At 44.3% G+C, this 13,108-nt stretch overlaps 1 protein-coding gene across 2 annotated transcripts; it reads left to right on the forward strand.

Moving 5' to 3' along the window:
- The first annotated feature begins 503 nt into the window (after nucleotides 1-503).
- LOC123130188 (solanesyl-diphosphate synthase 1, mitochondrial) lies at nucleotides 504-4,663 on the forward strand. 2 transcript variants are annotated; one of them, XM_044550139.1, is made up of 12 exons: nucleotides 504-691; nucleotides 1,052-1,138; nucleotides 1,278-1,355; nucleotides 1,459-1,530; nucleotides 1,672-1,788; nucleotides 1,883-1,969; nucleotides 2,520-2,591; nucleotides 2,905-2,990; nucleotides 3,385-3,517; nucleotides 3,616-3,705; nucleotides 3,967-4,065; nucleotides 4,166-4,663. In XM_044550139.1, the coding sequence occupies exons 1-12, from the start codon at nucleotides 614-616 to the stop codon at nucleotides 4,343-4,345; spliced, it is 1,179 nt and encodes a 392-aa protein (XP_044406074.1). In that variant the 5' UTR covers nucleotides 504-613; the 3' UTR covers nucleotides 4,346-4,663. The 2 variants fall into 2 exon arrangements, with proteins under 2 accessions (XP_044406074.1, XP_044406075.1); XM_044550140.1 differs by having other exon boundaries at nucleotides 554-691; nucleotides 1,273-1,355.
- The last annotated feature ends 8,445 nt before the right edge of the window (nucleotides 4,664-13,108 follow it).

Raw genomic sequence — 13,108 nt, forward strand, 5'->3', positions numbered from 1 at the left:
TCCCTCCCGGAATAATATCGAAAAGGAGAAGAAAACTTGTCCAAACCCTTGTCCAGGGTCTATTTGGATTCAGATCAATTGTTTACTAGCCATATAAAAGTGGTTGCCTATCTTCAAACTGTAAGAGAAAGTAGTAGTCGTGCACTGGCCGTCTGGCCCGCTCCTTAAGCGTGTGGAGTTCGAATCTTGTTGCCGTGATTTTTTTTCCTATATTTCTATTTATTTCTTCACCACTGACAGGTAGGCCCAATACGCAGTTATCATGTGTGAGTCAGCTTGCATGCAGACTTAACGGGGAGTAAACGGCAACGGACGGAGATGTACTAAAATGTTTCCGAAACATAAGTTATAGGATTGTTTTGTCTCATTTTTCAACTTTATGTATTAATTTGTACATCAGATGCAAGTTTATGCATCAAAAGTGTAATTAACTCAAAAACGCTTCCTATCGGAGGCAAGAAAACGACGAGACCGCACTTCGCTCGCTCCCTTTTTTTTTCTTCTTCCTTTCTAAAATTGCCACTGGCTCATCTACCTCAGACCAATCCGCTCCGCCAGTCCAGCTCCGGGCAACGAATCTCGACGGCGGCGGTGCCCCAAGCTTGCTGCCGTGATGCTGCCGAGGCGTCTTCTCGTCGCCGGCCTCCTGCGGTCAACCTCCACTTCTTCCCCCGTTTACCCAAGGCCAGAGGTGAGACGATACTGCTCCTCATAGCTCATGATTTGGTCAACCTTTGATCTGTTCATCATGCTGGACGATCTGGATCTGCAATTGCCGTTGCTACCTAGCGGCTAGCGCTATGCTTTTTTAATGTGAAGAGTAAGCCAGTTATTATCCCGAAACTATGCCTCCAGAATTTGTCATTTCTGTGGCTTAGATAGGGCTGCTGTTAACCAGTGATTCGTTTTCTTCACAATGTACTTTGATTCCCTGCTTGGATCCACTCACATGTATGCGTGCAGGTCTACTGTAATAATGTTTCTAGGCGTCACAAAAACCAGTAAATTCGTGTACAGAGTAATGCGCTGAAATCGCCTTCTTGCTTCACAGAATGTCAGAGAAAGGTTCCTTTCAAGTTGGTGTTATTCTGACAGCACCAGGCGTCAGACTTATGGAGGAGCAGGGTCAACAGCTAAGGTAGAGTGGAGATAATCTCTTGGCTTGAAATATGAAAGATTTTGATCCTATTGAGCATTATTATGAAGACAGTTCATGCATATTTGCACAAAACTCTGTTCTCCTGACAGAAACCTCTTCTTTTTCTGTATAAGAGGAGATGCTGGATCCCTTTGCACTGGTTAAAGATGAAGTGTCGGAAATCTCGAACAGACTGCGTTCGACGGTGGTATCGGAGGTGCATGCTCTAAACTGCACCCCTATCCTGAATTACACAGTGCGCGCTGTGCGCTTTGTGGCTTTGTTAACGTTGTATCTCCAACATATATTTTTTGTTGCAGGTACCTGAATTGACATCAGCAGCTGGATACTTCTTCAGAGCTGGAGCTGAAGGGAAAAGAACATGCCCCACTGTAAGTCCAGACTTCAGGGGTGGTACTGAATATCCTGTCATTACTTCAAGACACGTGTTGTTGATTTCTTAGACACTTCAGTATATGTAATGTACCTGTTCTTACCACATCAACGTAAGTTATTGAGAATCGGCGTGTCAGGTTCTACTATTGATGGCCTCGGCTATACGAACAGACACTCCTGACTCCATTGTTGGTTCAAGGAACGAGCTTCGTGCAAGACAGATGCGCATTGCTGAGATAACTGAAATGATTCATGTACACATCATAATCCTTTCTTATTTCCTTGAGCTCTCTATAAGATAACAGGATTATTTATTTCAGTGACTTGTCTTCTTCTTTCACATCTTAGGTAGCAAGCCTTATCCATGATGATGTTCTGGATGTTGCTGATACCAGACGTGGTATGGATTCCCTGAACTCTGCAGTGGGAAACAAGGTAACCGAACATTTTATATATACTGCAAGGCGCCCGTGCGTTGCTACGGAGCTGCAGGATACAAGAAAATCCTCTACCATTCATTGCATTTGTCACTCTACTCTATAGATCGTGCAATTTGTCTGCTACAAATTGTCATACTGACCGTATGGTCTATAGATATTCCAATGCGCATTCCATTCACCTTTTAGAGAGAGGGAATGATATGGCAATAAATATGTTACTATTTGCTATTGTTGAATGGAGTAAGATATCTGAAAACAATAATGTTAAAAGTAGTTGATTTATTATGGCCGAGTAAGCAGGTGGAAATTCAATTTGATAAGGCTACTTCATTTTAGCTATCTAGCAGTTCTCAGAATACAAAAATATTGCAGAGATCTCTTGTAGTCATACATATGCAAGCAGACCTCTGTTCAGCAAATGTTCATAAATACAGACTCTGCTTCAAAAACAAACAATTTGAGCAATACCGAGTCAGCCTATCAGCTTGGTCGTCCAACTCAAATTATATTGAGTTCTCATTTGGAAAACTGATGCTATCTTGCAGCTTGCGGTATTGGCCGGTGATTTCCTACTTTTCAGGGCATTTTCTGCTGCCGGGTCTCTTGGCAATACTGAGGTGTGATGCTTATCCGTTTTTTGATATAGCTCAATAATTCCTTATTTTATTCTGTTGATGGTTTTAGATAGGATAAAGTGAACCTTGAATGCTAATGCTATCAAGAACATCCGCAAAGTCCCACACAAAAATCATCCACAAAGGGAAAAAATGTTTATTTTTAGCATGTCACGTCTCATGCCACCCTGCAACTTTCTCCACTTCTTTCAAGACTTAATCAGTTCTTTTTTACAGTGGATATTTCAAAGCTTCATAGCATAAGATACCCATGATGTTTCTTCATCTCTCTATTTTTTCCCTTTTTTTGCTGCAGGTTGTATCTTTACTAGCAACAGCTCTAAATAGCCTTGTGACGGGTGAGCTGATGCAGATGGCCATAACTCCAGCACAACGCTGCAGGTAGACATCCAATTCAATTCTATTCATTTTCTAGCATAAATATCCCGGAAGTACTGTTTTTACTAGTGACAAAGCACACAGAAAGTGAGAACGAGAATGCTACTCATCAACGCCAAACGTCAATATGATTGATGTGGCTAACTCCTTTACAGTAATATCTATACGCATCTTTTTGGAGGTAACTGTAGGAATTTCTTCCTGACAGCGTATTTTTATAAATTTTGTTAAAAGAAGTATATATGGTAGAAGTTCAGGATTAGCAAATTATATGGTCCTCTTATCCAACGAAACCAAGAAAAAGGAAGAAAGGAGTGTAAGCTGGGTTCATCCAACACTCATATCTGGTCTTTTACTTAATTTGACACCTGTCGTCTTGTTCACCATGCACGCACAGCATGGATTACTATTTGCAGAAGACATACTACAAGACAGCTGCATTGATTTCAAATAGCTGCAAAGCCGTTGCAGTTATCGCTGGCCAAACAGCAGAGGTTGCAGCCCTTGCTTATCAGTATGGCAGGCACTTGGTTAGTTGAATTTTTGGTGCCCGGAATACTTTATCCTGCTTGCTAACCATGAGCTACTAACTCAACCTATGTTCTGCTATCCCCTGCCACTCTGGCAGGGTATAGCATATCAGCTGATCGACGACATCCTTGATTTCACGGGCACATCCGCTTCACTAGGCAAAGGCTCCTTGTCTGATACCCATCAAGTAATAGCATTTCTCTTGGCCACTTCCACACTGAAAGTTGTTTAACTTTCTATTGCTGAGTGATTGTTCGACCTGAGAGCTATCATGTTATGACTAGAGTGGGCTCATGGAAGCATATGTCTTGAGTTGTTTTGTTGGTGTTCCTCAAAGCATTATGGTTTAGTTAGCACAACAAAACCGCCATCTTGTCGAGTTTCGAATTTTGAATGTCCTTTTGAGGATGTTGCTTTTCCAGATATGAATATGCCTTTACATTTACAGGGAATCGTGACCGCTCCTCTGTTGTTCGCAATGGAAGAGTTCCCTGAACTACGTGAGAGTGTAGAGCGTGGATTCGATGACCCTTCAGATGTTGCTACTGTCAGTGTTAAAACTCCTCTGTTTTTTCTTCCAAGTAATATAATGAAGACATTTGTCTGTGAAATGATCAATGCCAGGAGTGCTCACTTTTACATTTCAGGCCCTCGAATACCTTGCGAAAAGCCAGGGAATCGAGAGGACAAGGTTGTTTGCTACTGGACACGTGAAACTGGCAGCACGCGCAATCGATGCGCTTCCTGAGGTTGGGGACAGAGTTGCGCTGATCTCGAGGCAAGCACTCAAAGACCTTGCTCAGAAGCTCATCAGGAGAACAAAGTGAAGCGAGAATATGCGATACATCGATAAACATGCCTTATTTGTAGCTTTGATGCATGTTTATGTCCCTGACGGTATCTTTTACTGATGGAGTACAGCAGACGTGGATAGGAGATAAGGAGATTTATCTCTCTCTCTCTCTCTCTCTCTCTCTCTCTTGCTCCCATATTGTCAGCAGCTATTTATCACTAGTCCAAAAGCTAAGGTGCTTCACGGATCTGCGCCCTTGGACAGATTCAGATGAGTTTTTTTTTTGCGGGTAGATGAGTTGACTTGTCAGGACTAATTCAGTGATTGTTTGAGGAAGAAAGCTATTCCATCTGCGGCACATTGAGTTGAGGGCTTCTGAAGTTTTTTTTGAAACTGTTAGCAAAGAATAGTAGCTGTGGGTACTGTTATGACATGAAGTCATGAACACACCCAATTTTCACCCAAAAGCATCACAAATTATGCCTTTTTTATTTGACAAACAGTCAAGCTGTAGCATATCCAACCCCCACAAAATGTTCAATACTTTTATTTAACATTTAGAGTGCAAAACTGTTTGAAAAGAATTCATAGATCTACATCGGAATATTGCTCGAAGCAGTGACCGGAAGCAGCACTGCAAGTAGCCATGGCCAGATAGAGAGTGAACTTGTGTAGGACGGGCTACTTGTAGCCTGTTATTTCAAAAACAATTGTCAAATGATATTTCCAAGTTTTTAAAAAATAAAAAAATCCTGTGAAAAGTCATACTACATATTCTCGACGAATTTGTAATTTTTTGTTAAAAAATATTATGATTTGTGAGCTATGAAAAAAGATCCTGGCCCAACAACAAAAAAAGTTGGCCCATTCTCATGTATGTATTTGTCTTTTTTGTCTACGCTACGTATGAACTTATATTTGTAATGAAAAAAATTTGAATGTGTTATATATGTAGAAGAAAATCTTCTGCACTGTCAAAAATTGTATTTTAAATACGGGCTATATTGGCAATTTTTGTGGCCAGATACCCCAAGGAAAAGGCTAAAAACCGAGGACGACATTTGGTGCCGGGGAGCATTTGATTTTGCTGATGAACAGTAAAATCAAAAGAAATAGAAAAAAAATAAACATTTCGAAATTTTTGGCACAAAAGTTGCACAAGCTTTCTAGGTGTATGCAAAAACTGGTGGCGATATGACATCATAGGAGCTCAGGAAAAAAACAGAGTATTGAGAAAGGTTCATTTTTTTTATTTGAGCACTAATTTTGTTTTTTCTGTCCCGAGCTCCTCCCATGTCACATTGCCATGAAACTTTGCACGCACACAGAAAACTTGTTCATGTTTGATGTATAGAATTTTTAGATTTTTTGCTGTTTTATTTTATTTTTAGATATGATCGTGTCTAGCTATGGATTTTCACTACAAAACCCTAGTGGATAAGATTTCCCTATTGTATACTCTAGGGGCAATGCCCTAGAGTGATGGGGAAATCGTTGTTTCCCTTGGATTTCAGGAGAATACCCGTAGGGAACGAATAATTTCCCATGGGTTTGAAGATTATAGAAGTTATGGTATGGTCCTCAACATGCATCCGATGATTTCTCCAGCAGTGTGGAAGAGCCCTCGACTCTCTCATCACTAGAATCCAGCTAGCGTTACATCGTCAGCTGGTAGAGAGGTTGATGACAGTGATGGATCCGGGTGAATCGAACGGTTTGCGCGCAAGGCAATTATACGGCTCTTGAGCCCGCTTGCACCGGTCGACCGGCGCCTAGTGTTCACTACTAGAAAAAGGCATATTAGTGGCGCATCAGTTTTGCTTACTAATGGCGCACTACTGGTACGTCACTAGTATCATGTCACTAGTATTATATACTAATAGCGCACCACGCCGTGCGTCATTAGTATAGACCAACATGCGCTATTAGTATGCCTTCCAGGGGGGCATATTTACCCATGTGCTTTGGCATACTAATGGCGCATTGTGGGGTGATGCGTCATTAGTATCCTTTGGCATACTAATGGCGCACTGTGTAGTGATGCGCCATTAGTATCCTTTGGCATACTAATGGCGCACTTTGAGATGATCTGCCATTAGTATGAATATTAGGTTTTTTTACTTTTCTAATTTTTGCACAGGTTATAAAATATATTATTAGACAGAATATAGATAGCACCACACAGCAACAGCAGATTCATCGAAGACAATAGAAGATTAGTCTCCGAATACAATTCATCATATTAGTCTCCGAATTCAAAAGACCGAATAAAGATAGAACATTACAAGTCTCGATACCGCGGGTAGCGAGTTTGTCTTCACATTACAAGTCGATATCGATCATCTAAACTACCATCACATAGAAGAGAGCTGCGGTCATCACGATGAGCATCATCGTGATGAAACCGGTCTTCATCCGGTTCCTCCAACGCCCCCTCCTCTCTCTCCGCTAGATAGCGGGCGTATCTAGATTCCGCCTCCGCCCTAATGGTGTACCCTTTGTAATTGTTACCGCTGAAACGGTGAACCTGTCTCCACTACTAGGGAAAACCCTAGCAGTAGCGCTGGTTTTGTGCTCACTAGTAGCGCGGGTAGGCGCGCTACTAATAAGGCGCCACAGCTATTGCTTAGCAGTAACGCGTGGCACACGCGCTACTGCTAGGACAAATAGCTGCAGCGCTTGTTCACTCCCACGCTGCTGCTAATGTAACTACTGGCAACGTGTTTTCTTTCCATCGCTACTAGTATTGTTTTTTATTTTTTTATTTTTAGTGTATTTATGCGCCATCGTACAAATATTGGTACAATACCAGTTGTGAGGTTTACATCATTATGTCCATAACAGTGTGTCAAATGAAGGTGGATTAGGTTCAAGTGGAGGCAATATGTGGTGCATGTCAAAAGTATACTACTAATCCAAACTTGATCTAGTTTGGACTAGTAGTACTTTCGATGTGCACCACATGTTGCCTCCACTTGAATCTAATCCGCCAGCACAAGCTATTTAATCATCATAATCATTAGCACCAACAATATTTATTTAATCACCACTAACACTAACTAATAATAATCATCAGTTATTACCACCAACACTAGCTATTTTATCATCACAGTAATAGTGTAGCACATCATCATCCTCAAACTCATTTCTAGCTAATCACTCCTGCTGCTCTCTCTTAGGTAAAACAACATAAAACATGTGTAGCTCTCCTCCTTGATCAAGTTGGAGCATGCAGATGAACCTGTCTCCTAATTTTGGGTAGCACATCTGTTTGCTGCCCCCAAGTACTTGTCTGCGCTCCCCCATCACATATCTGGTCTAGTCTTGCACTATTAAGCATTCATCACTGATCTTGAATGCACTAAAGTAACATGTAGGATATCTTGGCCGTAAGCTAATAATACTCATGGTACCTTTAGTCTCGATCCCATAAGGCACAACATTCATCGGGAGTCCCTGTTGAAGAATATCGTATGGTCACATACTTAGCAATGAAGTTTAGCTTCACAAATAATGTATGGAAAAGATGCACTGAGGACAAATAGTAAAAATCTTACCATCCTTCCTAAATAGATGTGACCGTAGTTCATGACGAACACTATTGGTCGCACGTTTTCAGTACTAAGATTTCTAAGTCCAGGAAGAAAATTTGTCTTGACGGTATCAAGATCCTCAAGCCATGAAACATAATGACTTAGCTCCTCGTAGTTTAGTTCAGCCCCGGGACAGTAGTAGGTCCTGTCTACCAAGCGCTGGACATGTTTGCTTGCACCGAAATAAGCTGACAATACAAATTAGTTATCAACTATTTTTGAATAAACAATATCAAAGACATAAATATGGTTGAGAAACTTACATTTTGGTGTAACTGGAGGCGTCTGCACATCGACCCAGATGTCGCTATTACCTTCAATATCATCTTCCGGACGAATATCAAAGGTGATAACCATATCAGGCTGAAATGCATAAGTCTTGCATAGTGCTCGCCATGTTTTGCATCCAAAATAGGTGTAGTCGTCTGAATTGTATAATTTTGCGTGGAAAATCTAACCATGCTCGGTCTTCAAATAAACTTTCTTTACCTCCATAGTATGACTGAAACCTATCTCATCCAATACAAAAACTCTTGCATGGCAGGGGATATGCTAGTAGAATAGTAAAAAATATATAAGTTGAAGCAAATGAAGCAGATGCCATGCTTAATTACGAAAAAAGACTTGTCGTTGTGACTTACTGTATCCACTTCGAAGTTCTCGTCCAGCTTGATGCTGAAGCGCCTATCATCATCTAGGAAGATTCCGTCACACAGGCCGCGCTCGTCTTCGCAGTATTTGCAAATACCGAAATCCTTTTTGTCGTCAGACATTTCCTATGTTCATAGTTAAAACATTAATTGAAAATCAATAGAAGACAACTACCAGGATACTCAACACACAAATCCGGGCACTCGATATTTCCTACATATTCTGGCAAAAGTCATGCCAAAATTCACAGAAAAATCCGGCATGACCTTTGCTAAAATACGATATATCGAGCGCCTGAAATTTGCCGGAACGAAAATGAATCAACACTCCGGCAAAACATAGGCCACTCGGAGGTGTAACCTGCAAACATGACTGGCCACTTGGATATTGAGCAACACAAGATATACATTTCAAAATATCTTATAAGACTCAAATTAGCATGCATTCAATAAGCAAAAGTAAATCATCTCATGCGTACGTACATCGTCGAATATTATCACTAATACATCCCGAATAGTGTCATACATATAACATCACTAGTACAATTGAAACCCTAGCACACGACGGGTATCGGCGCGGGCGGTGGACACCCACAGAGAAGGAACCATCACGGGATCATAGCTCCAGTGAGATCCCTGGAGAACCTGCCAGGTATTGGAGAACCTATGCTCCAACGCAAACAAGTAGCGACGGACATGCGCGTCCTCCTCACTGACACGGTGATGCACCACCTCCGCGGAGTCCTCGAGCCTCTGGACCGTCACTGGCCCACGCGACCGCCACCAAAGAAGGTTTGGGTCAACGACAGGCTGGCTCGTCACCAACCTGCGCCCCCGGTAGGTAGCGCCTCCTAGTACCACCCCGGCGGAGCCCAGTCCCGGACATGGCCCATCTGGTCAAGCAGGTGTCGTCCTCCGCCGACTCGACGACGAGGATGCGGGATAGGCATCGTCCACGTCGATGCGGGAAAATTGCTTTAACTAAAAAAAATAGCACCAAGTTCTTACTAACTAGTTCTATTAATTCAACTAGTTCTTACTAAAAATAAACTTACTATAAATAAAAATATTCTAGTACCTAATTAGTACCTAGTTCTTACTAACTAATTAGTACCTAAGAACTACTGCCCTAATTACCATCTAATTTGATGAACCTATAGGGGTGGAAAGTGGTAGCGGATATTCCAATTATCCAACTATAAAGTGAAATAAGTGGTCAAATTTTACTCGTTTTATGATTCATCCTAGAAATTTGATTCGCTTCCACCCTTACATGAACCCTAACTCATTTCAGCCGCATTCGCATCCGATTCGTTTCCACCCTAACTAATTTGATGGAGGTAGAAACCCTAGGCAGAGGTAGGGGAGAGGGAGGAGCAGGCGTGCTCACCTCGGGTTCCTACGACGAGGGAGGGGCAGGCGGCGTCGAGGTCGTGGTCGGGGCTCCGGGGCGGCGTCCGGGGCGACGTTGAGGTCGGGGTCGGGGCGGCGTTGAGGTCAGGGGCGGGGCCGGCGTTGAATCTGGGGTCGGGGGCCGCGTGAGGAGAGCGCGCGACGGCCAAGGGGCAACGGCGGCGGCGAGAGTGGAGTTGATTTGGGGGATGAAGTGGCCGTGGGGAAGGACGAACCGCGCGCGTGGTTAAGTCAGAAGTACCAGTAGCGCGTTCCAGAAAGGGCGCTACTGCTACGTTAGCTACAGTGCGTTTTGGAATACACGCTGCAACTATAGCGATTTTCTGCAGAACCCGCTACTGCTATTCTTTTCTCCTTTTTTCCCTTTTTTATTTTATTTTTCTTTACATTTTATTTTTTCCCTTTCTCATTTTTCTATTTCTTTCATTTTCATTTACTTTTCTACTTGTTTTTCACTTTATTTTATTTCCGTTAGCAGCAGCGCTTTACACATAAGCGCGCTGCAGCTAAGGAGATTAGCAGTAGCGCTGGGCCATTATACGCGCTACTGCTAGGTTGGGCTAGCCATGTGCGCCTAGTTCAAACGTAGTAGCAGCGCTTTTCGCTAGTACGCGCTACTGCTAAAGTCATAGCAGTAGCGCGGTTTATTTACGCGCGCTGCTACTAAGTAGCAGCAACGCTTGATTTTGTACAGTGCTACTAGTAAAATTCTATGTATAGGCTTTTCCCTAGTAGTGCTCCGACACTCCTCCCAGTCGTCGTAGACTCCGGGAACCTTACCCTTGTACATGACATACGACGGCATCTCTATGCACAAGCCAAACAACAGACAATACATGAGCAATATATAAGTATGCAACAAAAGGATCGGAAGAGAAAAGCAAGACATTAATAGCACGATTCATGGTCCTACTAATAAATAGCATTGATTACATGTAAGTTGAACGACTGTCCAAACCAAAGAGACATACAATTCATTAAAGTTTAATTACAACATGAGCCAATCAATGTTTCAGAACTACACATAGCATCACTACTTTCGACTCGACTCATGGGACCGGAGCGTGGATGAAGCCGCCGTCTGTCGTGATGGTCATGAAATCGCGGGCGTTGTCAGCCTGCATTTGTAGCGTTGTGTCTATTTCACTGTTGGACGGTTGATATCTGAGGTAGAACTGCCCCGAGGTATGAAGGACATCTTGATGGATGATTTCCGCAAACTCCGACTGGATGTGAAAGAATTCTTGTCTGATGTCCGCGTCCTGGATTGCCGACAAGCTCGTGGCCCAATCTTTGACATTATCTGGTAGCAGAAGGTGATGATGGTCCCGTACGATCACCCACATGTGATGGAGGGCGTAGTAGGCATCCTTCTGACCATCAGGCGGCTGCTTGACACAGCAAAACTTAGTATTGTGGGCGAACACGTGCCTGCCGTACCTACGAACTAGCCTGGTGAAGGTGCCTCCAGATTTGGCGTAGCCGGGGAGAACATCATCAAGAACTTTCTTGATATTTGTGTAGTCTATCTTGGAGTCACGGTTCGGGTCGAAATACGTGGCCATGGAATATTTCGGGCTTAAGAGGATGAGTGTGCAATGTGTGTCACTGCACAGAACACGGAATGTTAGAAAAAAACGATCAAAATCTAAGAAATCATATGTTACGGGGCGGTTAAGGGATGACTTACTCGGGAAAGTAAGACACGAGGAAGTTATCCTTATCTGGGTTTGCCAGAATGACGCCTTTGAGGTGTGAACTCGCGACTTGGCGGTCCCCAGCGCTGCCCAAGAGCTTGGCACGCATGTAGAAGGGGTCGACTATCACGATGTCCGGGGTCTTGTCTCTAATGATCAGCATCTCCATACTCAGCGAAAACAGCCGAACGAAGGTGTAGTGCAGCGGATGAAGGTTAAACATAGCAAAGATGTCATCAAACCACATGATGATCGTACCCCCGATGGCGCCATCCACAAAGCCCTTGCCCTCTGGCACCTTGGCCACGAAAACCGGGTATGCCACATCATTCTCTCTGAGACGCCGCTTCTCCAAATAAAGAACAATGTCATGTAGATTTCGCATAGCACCGGTTGCAGCATTTGAGCATATTTGTCGGTAGCATCGCCCTACCCGCCACATGCACCCTCCTCGAGATATCCTTAGGTGAAGGTGGCCTGTCATGAGCACGGATCGTACTCGGTGCCGGCTGGCTCGCACCGGCGCCCTTTTTAGCCTTTCGCTTCCGTCCCTTCTTCTTGATCTGTTGTAATGGGACCGAGTTCTGCTTACAGACTGCCTTCTTGAGTGTGTTGGGGCTGATAATATTTCGCACCTCAGCTATCTGAGGCTCGGTGAAGGCGGCAGCTGGAGGCGTCTCCTGAGAACTGAACGCCAGACGACGCCTGTTGCAATTGGGTTTCTCCGCCGTACCAGCTAGATCGCGGTCGTCTTGGTTGGGTTCTTGAGAAGGAGGCCCGCAGAACTCGTCACCGTACCCATGTTCGGCAAAGTACTTATCGACGTTGGTAAATGTACCGTCGTTGTTGTCGTCGTCCGGATCCTGTGCCATATGCATGTCCGGATCCTGTGCCATAGGGATGTCTGGCATGTCCGGTAGCGTTGCGGCGTTCTTGCCATGGCTTGGGACCGGCACGACTGTCGGTCTTGTCTGTGGGGTGGTGTCCCCCGCCCCCAAAAAAATCTGGCTCTTTGGCCAAAGCAGGGGCCAGCTTACGCAGGCGCTGAGGGTCATCTCATTTTCTTCGTCGGCCCCAGCAGGTCGAATCGGAGGTAACAGCTCGTCGCAGCCTGGCAGCACCCGAACCACTTCAACCCTATACACTGTGGGTGGCATCGGATTGCCGTGGAACACCGGGTTGCCCGGTTGAACAATTCTGCCCTTGGCGACATCGACCAACTTGCCGCCCACGAAGTGCAGGAGAGTGCAAGGAACGTCGGCAGCGCCCTGCGAAAACATGTAGGGCGTCAGGGATGCCCAGTCAAAGGCAAGGAGATGAAGTCATCGGCTGAGAGGCTTAGTTACCGTGATGCCGTCGAGCTCGGCTAATGTCGAGGCACCGCCAACGGCGGGCGTGCAACTGACGGAGGGGCCGCTTGCTGGCGAGGTGCCGGCCGGCGTAC

This window comes from Triticum aestivum, chromosome 6A (assembly GCF_018294505.1).
Source record: "Triticum aestivum cultivar Chinese Spring chromosome 6A, IWGSC CS RefSeq v2.1, whole genome shotgun sequence".
Taxonomy (NCBI): Eukaryota; Viridiplantae; Streptophyta; class Magnoliopsida; order Poales; family Poaceae; genus Triticum; species Triticum aestivum.